The sequence below is a fragment of the Oncorhynchus masou genome, chromosome 25 (genome assembly GCF_036934945.1).
Source record: "Oncorhynchus masou masou isolate Uvic2021 chromosome 25, UVic_Omas_1.1, whole genome shotgun sequence".
NCBI lineage: Eukaryota > Metazoa > Chordata > Actinopteri > Salmoniformes > Salmonidae > Oncorhynchus > Oncorhynchus masou.
The window spans coordinates 31,988,144-32,010,026 of NC_088236.1; the positions used below are offsets into that span (position 1 = coordinate 31,988,144).

General features: G+C 44.1%; 1 protein-coding gene across 6 annotated transcripts in view; it reads right to left on the reverse strand.

Annotated features, from left to right (window-relative positions):
• Positions 1-2,375: 2,375 nt before the first annotated feature.
• The window catches only part of fgfr1a (fibroblast growth factor receptor 1a), a 46,403-nt gene continuing 26,895 nt past the window's right edge, over positions 2,376-21,883 (reverse strand). Inside the window, exons 3-18 of one of the 6 annotated variants that reach the window (XM_064937368.1) lie at positions 17,057-17,305; positions 16,840-16,929; positions 16,034-16,206; positions 14,073-14,196; positions 12,759-12,949; positions 11,942-12,092; positions 8,839-9,029; positions 8,260-8,405; positions 8,018-8,139; positions 7,280-7,390; positions 6,125-6,315; positions 5,885-6,007; positions 5,696-5,766; positions 5,431-5,568; positions 5,140-5,245; positions 2,376-4,896 (exon numbers count right to left, since the gene is read on the reverse strand). In XM_064937368.1, coding sequence (XP_064793440.1) covers positions 4,720-4,896; positions 5,140-5,245; positions 5,431-5,568; positions 5,696-5,766; positions 5,885-6,007; positions 6,125-6,315; positions 7,280-7,390; positions 8,018-8,139; positions 8,260-8,405; positions 8,839-9,029; positions 11,942-12,092; positions 12,759-12,949; positions 14,073-14,196; positions 16,034-16,206; positions 16,840-16,929; positions 17,057-17,305 — 2,354 coding nt within the window. In that variant the 3' untranslated portion in view covers positions 2,376-4,719. Of the gene's footprint in view, positions 4,897-5,139; positions 5,246-5,430; positions 5,569-5,695; positions 5,767-5,884; positions 6,008-6,088; positions 6,316-7,279; positions 7,391-8,017; positions 8,140-8,259; positions 8,406-8,831; positions 9,030-10,767; positions 10,913-11,941; positions 12,093-12,758; positions 12,950-14,072; positions 14,197-16,033; positions 16,207-16,839; positions 16,930-17,056; positions 17,306-21,883 lie in introns of all 6 variants that reach the window. The other 5 variants (XM_064937366.1, XM_064937367.1, XM_064937364.1 and 2 more) reach the window with 5 other exon arrangements.

Below are 21,883 nucleotides of genomic sequence, written 5' to 3' on the forward strand. Positions count from 1 at the left end.
GGGCACTGCCCCCTCACACTCTGGGCTCAGCATGTGGAGACACTCTGCCTCTAGGACAGGAGACGGCCTCGGTCTCCTCCACAACTCATAGCAGATGGAAGCTGGCCGAATTGATATTCATGAGCACCTGCATTGTACCGATCCCTTTTGTCCCCTTCTACCCCTCATGTGCATTGACAGCCCCCTCCACTTTCTCCTCCCTTGTTCCCATAAATAATCGGCTCAATTGCGATGTGACAGCCAAAGGCGCACAACAACAGGCTGATGTCACCACTCCTCTCTCTGGTGGAGGCTTTAATAAGCAAGTACCCCCGCCATCCTCACAAGCTCCACTTGCTATTGAAGGTGAATAATGATGTCTGATTGACAATGCGTCACCTCTGTGGGGAGTCTGCAAGGTGAAGGGCAGGTCATCTGTCAGTCCTGACAGGGCACAAAGTGTGGACAATAATGGAGGATTTGTGTTGCTTGAAAAACAGAGACATGGAGCCCAAGGTGGAATAAATCAGGACAACTTAAGTAAACAAGAAAATAAAGCAATTCATCTGAGTTCCCTACAGCCATGGACAGGGTCAGTGTTAAAACACCAATAACTAATCCAGCACTCTGTGGAAACATTATGCATTTAAATCAGGCATTTTCTTGAGGCTGAAGCATTCTGTTTTAAAATATAATTCCCAGACTACAAATGAGGACTTTTTATTGACTGATATTTCTTCACACTATGCTTGTTTTTCTCAGTCTCAAAGACTGAGTATGTTCAGCACATCCTAATGACAACAACGAACTAAAAGTTATGTTTGAAGACATCACCTAGCGTTGTCCCACCCACTTAACTTTGCCCCACCCAACTCTTCCTAGACCATCTGTCAAAGGGATAATACCATCCATTTAATTGCACCTGCCGTCTTAGCAATGCATTAGCTGTCCATAAACCCATGTTCCTGGAGTCCATTCTATTCCTATATGGAGCCCTTGACTGTCACCTCAGCCACAGCACACAGATGTACCTTTTATTAGTACGCGTTTCCAGGGATTAATACAATTCCTCCAAAAAACAACATTCCGGTGACATCATTGGCCTCTCAGATTCCAGGAAGGGAACAGAGGCGGTTTCTCATTACCTGGTAAAGGACAGATGAGGCACTGTGTCCCTGGAAAGGCCTTTTCTCAAAACAGTGCCATTTGAAACATTCACTTCATCCCTCCTGCAGCAATTAGTCATTAGTTGACGTTACATATTTCAGTTCAAATACACAGGTTTGAAGGATAAAACAGCTCACACATGAATCAAAAATCTAACTCGTTCTTGCATCCTTCCATATTTACCTTCAGCAATGATATTCCGTAGGCCATAAAGGCTACTTCCATTGAACCTAGCAGTCAAAGCTAGCTCTTAACAGGGATCAGGAGCTGTCCCTCTGTGTGGAGTTAGTTTAAGCCTGTTGCATGGAGACAGCAATCCAGGTGATGCATCAGCCCATAGCAGGAAGCCAGAGGCAGACATGGGTATCAGGGTCTGTGTGGGTTGATGGATGGCACTGGAGAGCCAGCCAAACCAAGCCATTTACACTGTAATAAATTAAATGTTTACGGCTGCCCACGGCTCTCTGTACTAGCGGACATTTCTTCTGGTGTCAGCAGCACATTATCATATTTAATCACCCCCAGTAACCTACACTAAATGGGTAGGAGATTGAAGTGGCCATCAGTCCATCTTCGTAAGTATGATTTACATCAAACAACAAAATCAAGATATTTATGCACCTGTTTATTAAGTCCTTTCAAACTCTGAAAGCTTTATTGATTTTTTTTTTTCGATAGCATTTTATTTAATGTAATTCTTTTACGACGACATAAGTGCTCTGCAAACCTTTATCAGAAGATCCCTGAAAATAAACGGACCTCCTGTTAAAGCATGAAGAGGATACGGTCATTACATGGCAGGCATGCACAATGAAAGTGCATGGTGTTATCTAAAGCATAGAATTCTGGTTCTTTTTAATAAGCATGGTTAACAACTAGAAATCTTTACAGTTGTGATCATACTTAAAATAAACGACAGATCATGAATGAGAAGAGGTACATAAAAGACAAAACCCTCACACGCACACTCCCACAACGTACAAATACACAAGCATACACTTCAGACATTAAACATATGTATGCACGCACAACTACAGCATAGTAAAAGGAACATTGCTGGTGTCTCTGATCGACACCAACTGCAGACATTGAGCTAAGAATAACGCTGTATTGCAGGTTGTCATGAAAAAACATTTGGACCTGAAAAGATTGATAGAAAATACATATGTTTCCACTAGTGGTTAAGCAGCCAATTGATTAATGGTAAAAAAAAGCAAAGCTGACAAATGTAGAAATAGCGAAAACTGGCCAAGTAATATTTAATACAATTTATAGTTATTTTCATGTAGCAACTCCCCTTATGGACTATACTCAAATGGATCAAACATAAGCTTCCTTGTACAAAAAGAAAATAAAAAAAACATGGTAATAAAAATAAAGAGTGCTGTGTAAATATATATTCATATTTATAAATTTAACTGTATTTACAAGGAGATTGTAACATGAATGAAATAACTGACCACTGCACCAATATATACAAGGTAGAGTGCCTTCAGAAAGTATTCACATCCCTGGACCTTTTCCACATGTTGTTGTGTTACAGTCTGAATTTAAAATACATTCAATTGAGATTGTGTCACTGGCCTAAACACAATACCCCATAATGTCAAGTTTAATAACGTTTTTTGAAATTACAAAAAAATGAAAAGCTGACATGTTTTGAATCAATAAGTATTCAACCCCTTTGTTATGGCAAGCCTACAGTCTAGGAGTAAAAATTTGCTTTATAAGTCATATAATAAGTTGCAATAAGTGTTTTAACATGATTTCTTTTATGTCTACCTCATCTCTGTACCCCACACATACATCTCTGTACCCCTCAGTCGAGCTGTGAATTTCAAACAGATTCAACCACAAAAACCAGGAAGGTTTTCCAATGCCTCACAAAGGGCACCTATTGGTAGATGGGTAAAAAATAAAAAAGCAGACATTGAATATCCCTTTGAGCATGGTGAAGTTATTAATTACACTTTGGATGGTGTATCACTAAAGATACAGACATCTTTCCTTACTCCGTTGCCGTCGAGGGATTTCACCATGAGGCCAAAAGAGACTTTAAAACAGTTACAGAGTTTAATGCCGGTGATAGGAGAAAACGGAGGATCAATAACATTGTAGTTACTCCACAATACTAACCTAAATGACAGAGTGAAAAGAAGGAAGCCTGTACCTGGGGCGGCAGGTAGACTAGTGGTTAGAGCGTTGGGCCAGTAACCCGAAAGGTTGTAAGATCAAATCCCCGAGCCAATAAGGTAAAAATGTGTTGTTCTGCCCCTGAACAAGGCCGTCATGTTCCTCGGCCATCATTGTAAATAAGAATTTGTTCTTAACTGACTTGCCTAGTTAAAATAAAGGTTAAAAAATATTCCATAACATGCATGCAAGTAACACTGCAAAAAAATGTCAAAGAATTCAACTTTATGTCCTGAATACAAAGTGTTATGTTTATAGCAAATCCAACACATCATGGAGTACCACTCTTCATATTTTCAATCACGGTGGTGGCTGCATCGTGTTATGGGTATGCTTGTCATCGGCAAGGACTAGAGCTTTTTGGGGGGGATAAAAATAAGCACAGTCAAAATCCTAAAGGGAAATCTGGTTCAGTCTGCTTTCCAACAGACACTGGGAGACAAATTCACCTTTCAGCAGGACAATAATATAAAACAAGGCCAAGAATACACTGGAGTGGCTTACCAAGATGACATTGAATGTTTCTGAGTGGCCTAGTTACAGTTTTGACTTGAATTGGCTTGAAAATCTGTGATCTGTGGCAAGACTTGAAAATGACTGTCTAGGAATGATCACGAAGAACATTTTTAAGAATAATGGGCAGATATTTTACAATCCAGGAAAGACTAACAGTTGGAATCACTGCCAAGTTTGATTACAACATGTATTGACTCAGGAATATAAATACTTATCAAGGTATATTAGTGTTTTATTGTTCATATTTTTCCATATTTTTCTTCCACCTAGATATGACTATTTTGTATAGATCGTTGACAAAAAATGATAATTAAATCCATTTTAATCCCACTTTGTAACAACAACATTTTGAAAAGGTCAAGAGGTGTGAACACTTTCTGAAGGCACTGTATGAATGTCCCTTGTTAATATATTCTCTGGATTTGGTCTTAAAAGCAAAATAATTTCATTTATTATTGATGAACATTGGAAAAATACAACAGACATAATCCTAACTCAGATCCATCCAATTCATAATTCTTTCAGTTTAGTACAGTCTGTTTATCTTGTTCCATGGAATGCCCAAAGTGGAGAAATTAGTCTTTGCTTCTCCTGCACCGTTTGACACAAAAAGAAAGACAATCCCAGCAATACAAAGTGCCCCAAAAACATATCCACCTCAATCACGAGCCAAGAAACTGCTGCAGCCTTGAGTCCTTGATGCCCAACCGGTACGTTTAAAAGTTTCAGAATTAAGCTTTGTCCCACTCTACACCAGTGTTTTGCCTAGTCTCTGGGAGGGTTGGGAGAGTTCATACCAGGCCAGTGGTGCAGAGAAGGAACGACAGTAAGAGGAATGTCAGGGTGTTTGAGGGGAGTGAGGTATCAGCGCTTCTTGAGGGCCACCCCGTTGGAATGGGGAGGGAACTTTGGCAGGCAGGGCTCCTCAGCCCCAGCATCATGGGAGAAGACAGAGTCCTCGCCAGAGGAACAGGTGGAGCTGCGAGTGTCAGGGTAGCTGGGGGAATACTGGTCCAGAGGCACAGACAGCTCCAAGTACTCCTGCAAACACACACAGATGGGATTTATGAGAGAGGATTGGACACACTGGCCAGAACACAGTCATATATCTGTCTTTGGATATCATCCATTTCACAGCCACATACAGACAAGTGGCTTAAATATCAAGTAAACACAACATTTTAACATTTAGCATTTTGTTCTGACAGTAATACAAGGATGTGAGTTTATCACCTTTGTTGACTCTGTGTGAACTGCTGAGGCGTGCTCAATGTGGAGACTCACCTGGTTGGACGTCATGGCCAGGGTGCGGTCCAGGTCTTCCACCAGCTGTTTGAACGTGGGCCGGTGAGAGGGAACGGCATGCCAGCAGTCCCTCATCATCATGTATCTGGGAGAGAGGAGGAGAAATGGAGAGAATAGAGGGAGAGTGGGAAAGAGTCCTAATTCTGCTGCTGGCTTGCCTGTCTTTTTTATTATCAGAGATCGATGTCTTTGCAGCAGCTGCATCCCTGTGCTCTGGGATAAACCCATAGCATCCATTCTAATGATAGAACACTGAGGAAGGAGGCTTACAGTTCGTGAGTGCAGGTGGAGGGCTTGTCCATGCGGTGGCCCTCCTTCAGCAGCTTGAACAGCTCTTCTACAGGGACCCCCGGGTACGGCGAGCCCCCCAGGGTGAAGATCTCCCACAGCAGCACCCCGAAAGACCATCTGCAGATACAGACGGACAGGACAAGCCCCATCAGTCAACACACAGGTCATATCATACAAGCCACGGGTATCTGGCCAACTTCTGCCCATTCCAAATATGGTAAATGTGTATTTCGTCCATACTCACACATCACTTTGGTGCGTGTATATCCTGTCAAATAGAGCTTCTGGGGCCATCCACTTGACTGGTAAACGACCCTATGAGTTAAATGCTAGTGTAAATTGGCAAATTGGCACAGGAGATGGAATAAGGTCAGGGGAAGCAATTTTCACATTGATTGGCATGGCTGAGGTAGGTAATTAGTAGCACACTGACATTGGTGGTCTTCTTATAGTAATCAATATGGTGGATATCTCTGGCCAGGCCAAAATCTGCGATCTTCATCACGTTGTCCTCTGTCACCAGCACGTTGCGGGCAGCAAGGTCTCGGTGGATACACTGTACACAGACACACATAAGAACAAGGTCCAGGCGTCCTGGTACATTCACTGCATCTTTACTGGGTACTCTATACTCAACTGTGCTGATGTAGGTAGAGTCGGATCCTGATGTTACCTTCTTAGAGGACAGGTACTCCATGCCGCGGGCCACCTGGTAGGCACAGGACACCAGGTCTTTGATAGACATGTTCTCTATGGGCACCTGGTCAGGGTTGTAGCAGTACTCCATGCCTGGTGGCCGCCGAGCTCTCAGGTACTCCCGGAGGTTTCCCTTGGAGGCATACTCCACAATAACATAGAGAGGGCCTGGGGAGGGAGACAAGGGTGCACTCACTCACTCAACACCACTGGAGGAAGTGACATTTGAAATACCTTTTATGTGACACCTAACGCAACAAGACAGACTGACAGAAGCACACCATCTTTGCTGTCAGAGAACAGCATTTCCAGCGGTGAGGAGGGATGTCACTGAGCGGTGGAGGGGTCATGGTGAGAGAGTTAAGCTCTGAATTATAACCAACAGCTGTATCTTTCTCCTAACATGCCAATGAGTGCGAAGAGTAATGGTGTATTCTGGACAGCTATTTTGTGGTCAGGGAAAAACACCATTACAAATCAAGGCATTAAGAATTTACAAGCTGTAACTAAAGAACAAGAAAAAGAAACCAAATGTCTGTTAACACTTGTATGTCGTGTGAAGAAAAAAAACATTTCTCCATCACCATCTATAGTAAGTAAATGCAAAGACTTAAACATTTTGCCAAAGATGAAAGTTTGTATGTCAAACAGGTCTGGGTAATAAGGTGTGAAATGCTAACAGATTCCTACAATAACCTACTGGAACTTCTCAAGGGACCAGACAGGACAAAGAGCAGCCTCCTGTGTTCTGCTACATGATATTTAGAACAGAGAGCTTTCCAATGTTCACAGCAGGGTCAGAGAAGGCTAATGTTCCTCCCCAGCAGAACACAGCTCATGGTGCCAGGGCTTGTCAGTCAAGATTTGAAAGATATGGCAACCCTGGCAGCAGCTGTGGTCATCTCGAACTGAGAGATCGGAAGTTGGTGTCAGAATCCCCTTACTCATACCATTACACACATTTCTGCATGCTGATATGATCATGCTGTGCTTTTTGTGGTCTTGTTAAACAACTGAACGCCGCAATGGTCTAAAAACACATTCCAAAACACTCACTCCTCTCCAAACCGAAACATGATTTCAGCCTTTCTGAATGAAGGATTTGAAGGGAGTGTAAAAGTGAGAGACTTACCATCCTGGGTACAGGCTCCCAGCAGATTAATGATGTTCTTGTGCTTCCCAATGATCTTCATCATCTCCATCTCGGAGATCAGATCTGACAGGTCTTTCTCTGTAGCATCAGCTGAGGGGAGGGAAAAATGAGACAGAAATTAGAATCATTACAACAAATCACCCAACCCTGAACTCTATGATTGGCAAATCAAAAAGAGTTCTCATGTAAAACATCCCAGTTCTGTACAGCGCAAAGCACACTGCTTTGCAACATGATTTCAAAGTAAATTTACATACCCTATTTAAAAATGTTTCAAAAGGCACCAACTGTAGGGGAAAGTCTTTCAGAGGGACATGCAGGTAGGGGGAGGGGGGGGGGGGGTGAAGGCAGCACTCTCTGGGGGGAGGCACTTAAAAAGTACCAAGCAATAAATGGATATTTTCCTACATCCTCACTCTTCACAGTTTTATGAACCCTGTCATATATCCAAACCCAGGGGTTCTCATAAATGTTTACTCTGGTCTCCCATTTGCACAGTGGCCAGGAGCCAGTGGCAGATGCCTCTTATGTCTGTGCATCACAGCACTAAGTAGAACTCTCCTCCCATCCTGTAATAGCAGTTGTGGTTTTCGCCTCAATTCTGTACTCCTTGCATTTGAAATAACTTCCCAACATGCAGTATCGGCAAACCCAGCCATGTGCCTAAATCACAGGTTTGATATGGTTTATGAGAAAAAAAAAAAAAACTTGACTTACATTTGAGCATCTTGACGGCCACTTTGGTGACCCTGTTTGGCTTCTCTTTGTCCATCCCTAAAGCCTCTCCCATCACCACCTGGCCAAAGCAGCCTTCTCCCAGGGGCTTCCCAAGCACCAGTCTAGGAAAGGAAAAAAAAACAACAAATGTGAGATGATTGAAACAGACAGGCAATGCTCCCATTCAAAGGAGTGTGATGTTATGTCTGCATTTAATAGGTGTGCTCCAGTCATCTGTGCACCTGTCTCTGGGCAGCTCCCAGCGTGGGTCCTGGGGCAGCTCGTACTCAGACACCCCAGACAGCATAGGAGAGCCGCTGGACGAGAGGCGGGAAGGGCGCACCAACATCACCCCGGAGTGGAGGGAGGAGCTAGAGTCCACTGACACCTGTAATACAGAAGCCTGCCGTTACTCTCTCATAGTGGAGCCAGGGAAGGAACAACAGAGACAGACAGAATGATATCCAGTGTGTGGACAGAAAATTATGTTAACTCTTCAAAATGTTACTTAAATAAGTCAGATGACACAAAATGTAACAACTAAAACTACTTGAATCCCAGTGGAAGCAGATAGCAGGATGAGACGAACACCTGCCCTCTACTCATACCAACCTGACTCACCTCATGGGCTCTTTGAGGAACCAGAAGCTCGAGGAATTAAGGTTTTTTATTTTCACAAGATAATGAACACTTCCATTTGATAAGAACAAGTGATAGGAATACGTTAAAAAAATATTAAGATACCATAAAGATTACACTAAATGGGATGAGAAAGCAGAAAAGGTATAAAGATGTCAAACCCCCTATCTACTTTCTGTTACCTGTCTGCGCAGGGGGATGCTTTTAGCCAGCTTGTGGACAGCCAGCTGACTGTTGAAGTCACTTTTCTTGGACGAGGTGCGCATCTTGATGATGATGGCCACAGCCACCATGACAGCAATGAGGAAGAAGCCCACGCAGTAGATCAGCACTTCCAGGTAGGTTTGGTTGGGTGGTGGGGAGCGGGGGACTGCTGGATGAGGGCAACGCGATGGGGGACAATAGGTCAGCCACACAGGGTCAAATCACACAACAGAGGTCCATGCATTCTCAAATATCAATCGCACTTTCACAACAGGCATGTAACAAAAACACTGAACACACACACACACACACACAAACACCACCCTGATACATTCACTAAGACCACTCAGCTGACATGTACAGAAAAACAGAGCCCTTAACACCACTGGCACAGAGAGCGGAGCACAAACTCCTATTGTGGCACCATAACCACTTCTTTCAGGCATAGGGTTTCACTCCACATTCTTTGCCAGTTTGACCAGCAGCCATATTCTCTAGTGGCAGAGAATGGCCAAGTCCTTTTGAGCTGGGACAAACCCAAATAATACAGAGCCTTGTGCAAACGGATGAGCATTAACACGGATGTACATTAAGTTCAATCTTAGCTTTCTAAAACCATCTTATTTTAATGTATTTATTTGTGTGTGCAAAGGCTCGGTTATTCAGGACAACGCGTGTTAACATCACAGACAAAAACCATGCCACTCCACACTAATACAAATTTTTCAAACATACACTCATTCATAAATGTAATATATATATGTTATAAATATAATGTGTTCAGTAGTTTAACTTAAGCTAATTATTTATTTAAAGTAAATGTCCCATTCTGACTTCCTTAGAGCACATAAAATGGTGGTTCTGCATAAAAGCCCAGTTTGGTTTTAAAATGGCGGCTTGTGTGGTGATTGTTGGTACAAACAATTGTCATTATGATTCCCTTGTAATTTAGACATTACAAAATTTGACATTGTCTCTCACTCTGAGGATCAAAACTACCTATGTACTGAAGACACAAAAGATCATGTTTAATCTAATTATCTCCAAAATATGGTTTAAAATTAACATATTGGATGTTTCTTTTTACCTCGCTTTCCGAAAAACACCAGAATGACACAAACACCAGCAACACAAGTGAGCTGTCCTTGTGTCTTGAGGCTGAATGACAAGCAGCTTGATAATTGGACAAATGCCTATTCCAACCCAGAAGAATGAGCCGTCCACTACAGTGAGCCAATTATCAAAGCTAGCCTTAAGAGCAGGCTTCGTCCTCACAGCAGGAAATGACATCAGGGATATATGTCATTTGTAGTGCTTGTCAGAAAACATCAGCCTCACACAGAATCAAATGTAAACACCAAATTGAAACCAGAATGGGAGAGACAAGTTGGAGTGAAACACCAACAGTAATGCCAAACAACCCCTTCTGAATGGAAAACTTCATCTTAAGGCAGTCAAGTAGAAGTGCATTGTAAAGTTACCCGTTAACCATTTGAAACAATGTGGAAAGCTGACAAATGATTATGACATTGGCAGAGGAAATGGTCATTTATGTAAAAAAAAAAATTTGAGGGTATGAAACACCTAAACTTTCTGATTCAGGAGTTGTCAGTTGAGGTAGATTTTATGGGTCAGATGGGTTGTTTGGCATTCTGTGATTTCTGGGAATCATTTCTCAACATGGACCATACCATCCCATCCAGAAAGGTTGGATGAGCATGGAACCATGCTGACAGGAGAAGGGAGAAGGTTAGTATCACAACTTGGCCTGGCTTCCACACACATCCACATTGCTCACTGAAGTAGGGTCTACAGAGACCATATTCAGATAAATGTGGGCAGTGGATGGTCAAGCCAAAGTGGAGAGGAGGGAGGGGAAGGAGATCAGAGGAGAGAACCATTGATACCTTTAAAAACGATCAACCATGCAGAGTGATGAGAGAACCCGATAGAATTGCCCGCCAAGCAGGTATACTCCCCAGCATCATCAAAAGACACATTCCTCAGTTGGAGGATTTCCATTTCCTTGTCCGTGGTGTTAAGGCCAGCAGTCTAGAAAAGAACAATGGAAGCAGACCCAACAAGAGGCCCAGAGGAAAAATGGAGGCATGAGTAAAAGATTCTGAAAGGGAAAGACCTCTGGTAGAGGAGGGGACAGGACAGAGGGTGGGTGGGGTGTTCATACTCCCCTCTCAGTCCAACACCATCCCCCCCAAGAGTAAAAACCCATATCTGCCCTCCAGTCAGTTAGTGGAGGAGCTCGTTAGGTAGAGACCGCACCGCAGCACTGAACCCTTCACTGGACCATCACCATTTGAGAAGGAGCAGGGACGGACATCCCATGCCCTAAAGACTCATCTCTGCATGCAAGAGATGGGCTACATGGAAGACCCCTCAGCAGAGCACACTCAGCAGAGCACACACACTCAGGGTAGCGGCAGGGTAGCCTAGTGGTTAGAAGGTTGGACTAGTAACCGGAAGGTGACAAGGTACAAATCTGTTGTTCTGCCCCTGAACAGGCAGTTAACCCACTGTTCCTAGGCCGTCATTGAAAATAAGAATTTGTTCTTTAACTGACTTGCCTTGTTAAATAAAGGTTTAAAAAAAAAAAAATTATTCAAGGCCACACACACTTCACCATACAACAAATCCACAAGACAAACAGCAGGAGCTCAGGGAAAGGCTGAGTAAGACAGCTGAAAAGTAGGTGGGGGACAAGGCAGTAATAAGAGAGAGGCAGTCAGAGATCTGAGCAGAAGACTTTGAAGGGCGAGGGAGTGAAAGTAACAGCAGTGGATGGCAGGAGAGGCCCTTATTAGGAGGGCACGGGAGAGGCAAGGGGCAGGAAAGAGAAAGCAGTCCAACATAAAGCAAGACTAAACACATTCAACCACTCTGCTGGGAATTTTCCATAGTGTAATTTACAGTCAGGAGCACTGAGGCGGGATAGAAGGAGGGAGGGAGCGAGGGAGGAGAGAAACAGCTGAGGTCATCCCTAAACAAGTCCCTAGGTCTCCAGGTGGCCCTAGCAGCCCCTGGCTGAGGATCTCTCTATGTGCTGCTGCTGCGTGGGGCGGTTACCTTGGGCCTCATGCCTGACGATGGTCAGCCAGGCCGACTGATTGGCCTCTCCTATATAATTGGACACTTTACATATATACTCCCCGCTCTCCTCCTCAGTGACATTGTAGAGGGTCAACACCTGAGTGTCCGAGCTATTGACCCCAGAGTGCTGGAAACAAAAACATGTCATGTGCAACAACAAATCAAGATGAGGTTGTAACAAATGTCTCTGTTGAATGAGATCACAATCATTTGTTAGCATCGACTTTCCCCTCTCAAGCATAGACTTTTACAAGCCACAGAAAACTACTTATATAGAGGGATAAAATGTACATTTTAGTCATTTAGTAGACACTTATCCAGAGTGACTTACAGAAGCAATTAAGGTGCCTTGCTTAAGGGCACGCCGACAGATTTTTCACTAAGGCGGCTTGGGGATTAGAACCAGAGACTTTTTGGTTACAGGCCGAACACTCTTAACTGCTAGGCTACCTACCTGCCACATCCTCGAAGAGGGATACTATTTGCCATCCTTTGCCAGACAGTCTTGAAGGGTTATAATAGACATGATGCAACAGGAAATAAAAATGATACAAACTACTCAACAAAAACATGCGCTTAAGACTGTACTACACAATTTCATTGAAATCTAATACGGTTTGGCTGTATTACTACACAGTTGTATGTCTGCATTCCCCCAAGCATAACTTAGGGTGTCATCTCTTACTTAATGGAGGTTTTCACATTTAGTTCCTGACTGAACAGAACAAACGCAGCTATGTTGTGTCCTGTGTAGACTTGTGGTGGACCCAGTCAGTGCGCTAAGAGCCCCTACCTTGAGGACGCGGACGTAGGGTAAGCCATCAGGGCCAACGCGACTCCCATTGACCTCGATGTGCTTCAGCCACTGGATGTGAGGCTGGGGGTCGCTGAACACCTTACACTCAAACGCCACATCACTGCCCACCACCGCAGTGAGATTGGCTGGCAGTCCGGCCTGCAGGATGGGTCTGTGTGGGGAACGCTCTGCAACGGATACACACAGACGCATGACAATCACATTAAAATACGAACATTAATAACAAAAAAGACACACAGCGATAACATACAAAGACACACCTTAAATCACATACGAAGACACGCCAAAGACATTGTCGTGGAGAATCCTAGCGGTCAGCGCAAGAGAAATACCTTGGTAAAAGCCACCATGGATTATCATTGGAAAACAACAGCAAATGATTAGGCTATGTTTCTAGTTCATTCCAGTAATGAATAAGCATTGAGGCATGGCTGATCTGGGAAAGTAAAAGAGGAGGAGGACAGCTCTGTCAGTCTGGCCTTGGTAGAGGTTGATCTCAGGCCAGGTTACAAGGTTACCCAGATCTCATGTCCTTTCACTACTTACAGACGGTAATTTCACAGCCAGGGAAATAGCAGTTCCCCCAACTACTCTGCCGCCTGTATAATTGCTGCCATTTTCCCCAAATTACTGGAAACACAAGCTTACAGACAAGTTTCGAGCCATTGCCCTGAGAGAGAAATGTTCTCCGGGTGCCATTTTGATGACTGATAACTTGCCAAACCATACTAATGAGTCCAGCATCTGGCAGGGAAACAAAATGTTCAGGCTTCATTTGCTTTCCTGATACAGAGATGAGTGTGGCGCTTTGCACACATTTTGTAGAATTACTCTGTCTGCAAAATGATCTCACAGTTGACCGAGGTTGGGGAGTGAAGTCACGCCAACACAGGCCCTGGCCGCAAATATCCCAGGAGACACCACTGTCTGTGGAGGTGGAGCTTTGAATTATAGAACCAATGGAGCATGAGTAAGTCACAGGGCAGGTCCAGGATGAAATAATAATTGCACCTTTTCAGACAGCTTCATTGGCAGGGCCACAACGTAAACAAGGTTAATAAAAAAATAAAATGCTAATTTGACAACAGTTCAGACCATATGACCCTCTCCTTGGAAAAAGGGCACACCATTACTTTGATTACTAGGGCCAAGTGTTGTAAACCATTAGCGATATTGAACCAACAACACACTTAAGCTTCATAAATATCCAATTGATGATTAATAAACCAGGTGAATGGATTAGCAAGGAATTTCCCCGATAGAAATGACCCGGAGAGGAAAGAGACTTACCAACAACATCCAGCTGGTAAGTGTGGTTGATGCTTCCATGTTTGTTTTCAACTACACAGGTGTAGTTCCCCTTGTCAGATGGCACCACAGACTCCATGATGATGGTCCACATGTGTTCTCGAACCTACAAATTGGAGAAGAGAAAAGGTAAAATATTTAGTCAGAGGAGGAAGTATTGAATGCACTTCCAGGTGACAGCTGGTCCAACCGAAGCACTGAGACTTAAATAGATCCCCAAAGACCCAGACTTTCACAAAACGTCCTGTAACACCTACTATAAAACACTTTAGTGAGACACTTGTGTCTAGATTATAAAAAAAGATGGTCAAGCCAGCCTGATACAACACTACTCATTCATAAGTTAATTTCTGGAATTATTATTTTCTTTGACATTGGGGTTTACATAACCTCTCAAGAGCACATTTAATTTGTCATGCTGCTAGTTAGTTATTTGTACAAAATGGGGGAACATTTACGAGTTCAATGATGTGTAATGAAATGCAGATCAAACCAAAATGACTTTTATTTATTTTAACATCCATGGGAAGGAGGAGGAACTTGCTATCAGGAGACAATTTCCCATGTCATATAAAACTATATTGTGCTCCATTGCTTGAGGCACAGTACATTAATGCACTTTTGGAAACATATTAGAGCGGGGAAACGGTTTTCTTAGTGGTTACATGACTTGTCACAACCTGCTCCGGGAAAACCTGTAGTTGACTATGACCAGGTTACATCCTATGCACATCTAAGGCTAAATACTGTTCTCTATATTCAAAGTTATTACTTTTCTTCCATATATCTGACCAAGACCGGCAGTGTGTGATTAAACTAACAAACCTCTCAGGCAATGGCGACATCAAACATTCGTACACAGAGCCTGCGTTAAGGTTTCCCACATTTGGCTTAAATGAGCTGGGGTTCCGCAGCTGCTTTTGGCCAGATGTGTTGTGCTTGGGTTAATACATGTGGTCTGTGTTATTCCCCCTGCCTGCCCTCTCCATACATTAAGACTATATAAACAATGGAGCTGTGGTCATAAAACCAAAGCGCGGGGGTGGGGGTTTGGGCGGCGAGCCTCGTTCATAGACGTCCCCAGCTGCCCATCTAGACCTTTGCACCTTGACTGAAAAAACAGCAGCCAGATGGTAAAGTGTGCTGCGTGGCGGAGTGAAGGCAGCTGAAAGGAAACTCTTTAATGTGTCCCCGGGGGAGGGGGGGGGGGGGGCTGCCGAGGACATGGCTGGACAACACCTTGATGGGAAGAGCAGATGCACAGGACCTTAGACTCCTACAACATCCCAGCACATCCTACATGAGGCTGTCGCAAGCCAACACACTCACCTTCGTCCGCACCACGGCACGGATATGGTCAACTTTAAAAGCCAAGCGCACAGTATACACATGCTATCTGCACCAGGGAAAAGAAAAGGAAACAGACTCATCACCACCACGCCCATTATTGTGAAATGTTTACCCCATCTCACTTCCTCTGTGACAGTGAGCTGTCCTGTCCTGCTCCCCAGCACTGAGATGGGGGAGATCTGCAGGATTTATTCCGGCTCCTCATTATAAACAAATTTCCTTTGAGAAGTTGGTTTTGCTATATGCAGAGAAATCTGGACCGAAAACAAATGCTGTAAACAGCAGATATCCAGATATGTTAAATGAGGACAGCCAGGCGTATTCTGCCTCCAGGGCTAAAATTGCCATCCTCGAGGCATGCTTTTTTTGTGGCACAATCATCCCGTTGTGGCATTGGATTTCACTTTGCATTGTTCACTAGTCAGGTGCGACATGCCTCGAATACTGGGGGTGGGGGTTGGTGATTTAACAGTGACGAGATCACCATCACACCTGCACTCATGTTCAGGGAGTTTGGGGATATTCAATTAGGATAATACAGTATGGTCTGTAGCCATCCAGTACCAAGAGGTGAAAACAGGGAGGGGGTTTACCTTGAAGCCCCCGATGCGCTGATCCCTCTTGAATTCCTTGCTGTTCTTGAACCACTTGAGTGTTGGGGTGGGGTTTCCACTGGCCTGGCAGCGGAACTTGACAGTCTTACTGGCTGGGACAGCATGCAGCTTTTTCTCCATCTTCTCGGGCTGAGCCCACTGAGGGGCCATTGCTGAGGAACAATGGGGCGAAAGAGAGAACACTTAAAACACCTATTCTGACAGAAGAATTGACAACAATTGTGTGTGCAGGTAGTTTCTATCTGGCTTAGGAGAGTTCTATTCAGCGATCCACAAAAACAGTATACAAGTCAAGTGACAATTTCCAGTTTTGCTTAAAAACATACAAAACTCCAGTATAGGATTGCCTAGTCTCTTGGGGCCCAAGGTCATCGTCAGGGGTGCCCGCCACGCTAGCTGCTTACTTCCCTGTGGGCACATGGCATTCACCAGACGGCAGTAGCCAGCTGACCATGCCTGACTGGCTTTATAACGCAGCATAGACAAACAGTAATCAGGGGACGTCTGGAATGGACTGAGTTCAGTCACCAGTGTGACATTCCTTACTCAAGTGTAAACAGCAGTGTGGGGTGCTACTGGCCCTCTGAATCACAACTGTGAACAAATCACTCTTATATGAACAGCAAATGCCTAATAGGTGAATCACATATGAAATGTAACAGGAAACAGGGCTGTCATGTTAAGTTCAGGGCATTAACCTCAACAGGAGTTGAATAGGGTCCAAGCCCAGACCTGGTCTACCATTCCAGTGACAGGTGGTAGGACTAGGAGGATCAGACACTTACGTAAAAGCTTTTGACTGCTAGACATCTTTGCCTCCTCTGAGGAAGACTCATCCTCCTCATCTTCATCTTCAGAGGATGCCAGGATATCAACTGGTGAATAGGCAGATAGGACAATATATGTCATTTGACTCGGGCTTAGCTGCATTACCACGTACCTGGAATTGTTTCTCTCTACAGGACCAGTGATTTGAGCCCTCAGTGGTAGCTTTGACCTTACCTGTGACATTGACAGAGAAGTAAGAGCTGTGGTTGCCAAAGGTGACGCAGGTGTACAGGCCAGAATCAGCCGGCTCCACCCCCTCGATCTCCAGCTGGCCGTCTCGTAAGCGTGTGTGCTCCCCGTCCACCACCACTGCATGGTCCTTGGTCCAATTGACTGACTCAGTTTTACAGCTCAGCTCCAGTCGGTCCCCAGGGTAAAGGGTGTAGCGCTCTGCTTGGATTTCCACAGGTGGCACAGGGATGACTAGGGTACAAACAGGGAAAGGAGTGAGGGCCTGATCACCGACAACGATAAGACTATAGGGAGGTCGTCAGAGACCTGGCAGTGTGGTGCCTGGACAACAACCTCTTCCTCAATCTTGTTAAGACATGACAAAGGAGCGGATTTTGGACTACAGGAAACAGAGGGCAGAGCACGCCCCCATTCACATTAACGGGGCTGTAGCGGAGCGGGTTGAGAGGTTCCAGTTCCTCGGTGTCCACATCACTAAGGATCTATCATGGTCCACACACCAACACAGTCGTGAAGAGGGCACTTCAAAGCCTCTTCTCCCTCAGGAGGTTGAAAAGATTTGGAATGGGCCCTCAGATCATCAAAATGTTCTACAGCTGCACCGTTGAGAGCATCTTGACTGGCATCACCGCTTAGTGTGGCAAGCTTGACATCCGACCGCAAGGCGCTACAGAGGGTAGTGCGTACGGCCCAGTACATCACTGGGGCAGAGCTCCCTGCCATACAGGTTCTCTATACCAGGCAGTGTCAGAGGAAGGCCCAAACATTTTTCAAAAGACCCTAGTCACCCAAGCCACAGACTGTTCTCCCCGTTACCAAACGGCAACCAGTACCAATGCACAAAATCTGGACCCAACAGGACCCTGAACAGTTTCTACCCCCAAGCCATAAGACTGCTAAACAAGACTGCTAAATAGCTAATAAACAGCTACCCGGACTACCTGTATTGATCTTTTTTTGCACCGACTACGCACACACACACACACTACTGTCTATTATCTATCCTGTTGCCTCGTCACTTTACCCCTACCTACATGTACAGTACATAGCTACCTCAACAACCTTGTACCACTGCACATCGACTCAGTACTGGTACTCCTTGTGTACATAGCCATGTTGTTATTTTCTACTCCTTGTGTACATAGCCATGTTGTTATTTTCTACTCCTTGTGTACATAGCCATGTTGTTATTTTCTACTCCTTGTGTACATAGCCATGTTGTTATTTTCTACTCCTTGTGTACATAGCCATGTTGTTATTTTCTACTCCTTGTGTACATAGCCATGTTGTTATTTTCTACTCCTTGTGTACATAGCCATGTTGTTATTTTCTACTCCTTGTGTACATAGCCATGTTGTTATTTTCTACTCCTTGTCAAATCAAATCAAATCAAATCAAATTTATTTATATAGCCCTTCGTACATCAGCTGATATCTCAAAGTGCTGTACAGAAACCCAGCCTAAAACCCCAAACAGCAAGCAATGCAGGTGTAGAAGCACGGTGGCTAGGAAAAACTCCCTAGAAAAGCCAAAACCTAGGAAGAAACCTAGAGAGGAACCAGGCTATGTGGGGTGGCCAGTCCTCTTCTGGCTGTGCCGGGTAGAGATTATAACAGAACATGGCCAAGATGTTCAAATGTTCATAAATGACCAGCATGGCAGAACAGTTGAAACTGGAGCAGCAGCACGGCCAGGTGGACTGGGGACAGCAAGGAGTCATCATGTCAAGTAGTCCTGGGGCATGGTCCTAGGGCCGCGGTTCAGTTGAAACTGGAGCAGCAGCACGGCCAGGTGGACTGGGGACAGCAAGGAGTCATCATGTCAGGTAGTCCTGGGGCATGGTCCTAGGGCTCAGGTCCTCCGAGAGAGAGAAGGAGAGAATTAGAGAACGCACACTTAGATTCACACAGGACACCGAATTGGACAGGAGAAGTACTCCAGATATAACAAACTGACCCCAGCCCCCCGACACATAAACTACTGCAGCATAAATACTGAAGGCTGAGACAGGAGGGGTCAGGAGACACTGTGGCCCCATCCTTGTGTACATAGCCATGTTGTTATGTTCTACTCCCTGTACATAGCCATGTTGTTATTTTCTACTCCGTGTACATAGCCATGTTGTTATTTTCTACTCCGTGTACATAGCCATGTTACGTTCTACTCCGTGTACATAGCCATGTTACGTTCTACTCCGTGTACATAGCCATGTTACGTTCTACTCCGTGTATATAGCTATGTTGTGTTCTACTCCCTGTGTATAGCCATGTTATGTTCTACTCCCTGTGTATAGCCATGTTGTGTTCTACTCCCTGTATATAGCCATGTTGTGTTCTATATGTTATGTACTACTCCCTGTGTATAGCCATGTTGTGTTCTACTCCCTGTTCTACTCCCTGTATATAGCCATGTTGTGTTCTACTTCCTGTATATAGCCATGTTGTGTTCTACTCCCTGTGTATAGCCATGTTATGTACTACTCCCTGTGTATAGCCATGTTATGTTCTACTCCCTGTATATAGCCATGTTATGTTCTACTCCCTGTATATAGCCATGTTGTGTTCTACTCCCTGTATATAGCCATGTTGTGTTCTACTCCCTGTATATAGCCATGTTGTGTTCTACTCCTACTCCCTGTATATAGCCATGTTGTGTTCTACTCCCTGTATATAGCCATGTTGTGTTCTACTCCCTGTATATAGCCATGTTGTGTTCTACTCCCTGTATATAGCCATGTTGTGTTCTACTCCCTGTATATAGCCATGTTGTGTTCTACTCCCTGTATATAGCCATGTTGTGTTCTACTCCCTGTATATAGCCATGTTGTGTTCTACTCCCTGTATATAGCCATGTTATGTACTACTCCCTGCATATAGCCATGTTGTGTTCTACTCCCTGTATATAGCCATGTTGTGTTCTACTCCCTGTATATAGCCATGTTGTGTTCTACTTCCTGTATATAGCCATGTTGTGTTCTACTCCCTGTATATAGCCATGTTGTGTTCTACTCCCTGTATATAGCCATGTTGTGTTCTACTCCCTGTATATAGCCATGTTGTGTTCTACTCCCTGTATATAGCCATGTTGTGTTCTACTCCCTGCATATAGCCATGTTGTGTTCTACTCCCTGTATATAGCCATGTATATAGCCATGTTGTGTTCTACTCCCCATGTTGTGTTCTATATAGCCATGTTGTGTTCTACTCCCTGTATATAGCCATGTTGTGTTCTACTCCCATGTTGTGTTCTATATAGCCATGTTGTGTTCTACTCCCTGTATATAGCCATGTTGTGTTCTACTCCCTGTATATAGCCATGTTGTGTTCTACTCCCTGTATATAGCCATGTTGTGTTCTACTCCCTGTATATAGCCATGTTAATCTTACTTGTTATTGTTATTCAGTATGTATTTATTCCTTGTGTCACTGTTCCTATTTTTTATCTTATCTTTATCCCTACATTGTTGGAAAAGGACCAGTAAGTAAGCATTTCACTGTTATTCTACACCGATTGTTTTCCTACACCTACAAAGCATGTGACAAATAAAATTAGATTTTGTGGGCTGAGTACCTTCCAGTACAATAGTATACATAAAAAAAATGCAGGCAAGGTCCAACTAACACAATAGCTTAATCACTGGGCAAATAGTAAAACCACAGACATATTCAATTGTTCATATGATACTGGGAGATGCATATCAACATGTATGTAATAGTATACAGCAGGAGACAGCATATAGTATCCACAACAACCAGTCTTGCGGAAATGTATTGAAGAAAAAAGTGCATAAATCAAAAGTGCAAAAAACTCAACATGTCTGACATTCGGTAAATGTCCAAAAAGCTCATATACTGTAATGCAACCATGAGCCTAAATGTTGTGCACAGCTACATGAGAAAGGAATGACAAAGACAAGGGAGCAGCTCTTTCCTCGATGTCCCTGAAAGAAACATCGTCCACATTCACGGGCAGCTTATTGAATCTAGGCTCTTGTTTGTGTTTGCAGAGCTGAAAATCGAGCTACAGCCTCGTACCTTCTTCACCCAATCCCTGCCTATCCTCTCCCTTAAATTAAATCTCACCCCGAATTAGTCAAGGGCCAAATTGTGAGGCTGGCAAGGAGCTCCTCGGGAGAGGAAGGTGGAATTAGATTTGAGGAATGGGGAGGAGGACGGCGACACAGAGATAGACACCTGAGCCCCTGCTCTCTACGACTACATCGTCGACCAGGGGGAGGGGGTAACCCAATTATGTTGACACATTGTCCATCACAACGGTGTTGTCTGTCTGGTTACAAAAGCACACAGTGTCACAAGCTAAACTTGCCTGGGAGTCTTGCTCTTTACGGGGAAATGTGTTGAGTAGACACTGGAAAAGCATTAGAGGACAAAGTGGTCTGACTCCTAGCTATAGGCTGCGGACTGGGCGATACAGTGAAAAAGCCATCTTTGCCATTTCCAGATGGTAATGTCTGTCACAAACACTGTGGCCCAAATACATGTCCTGCATCCTTTGCCATTCTCATTGCTCCTCTGTCACAACTATCTGCGCATCTCACGTACCTACAGTGGGGCAAAAAATTATTTAGTCAGCCACCAATTGTGCAAGTTCTCCCACTTAAAAAGATGAGAGGCCTGTAATTTATCATAGGTACACTTCAACTATGACAGACAAAATGAGAGAAAAAAAATCCAGAAGATCACATCTATTTATTTGCAAATGATGGTGGAAAATAAGTATTTGGTCAATAACAAAAGTTTCTCAATACTTTGTTATATACACTTTGTTGGCAATGACAAAGGTCAAATG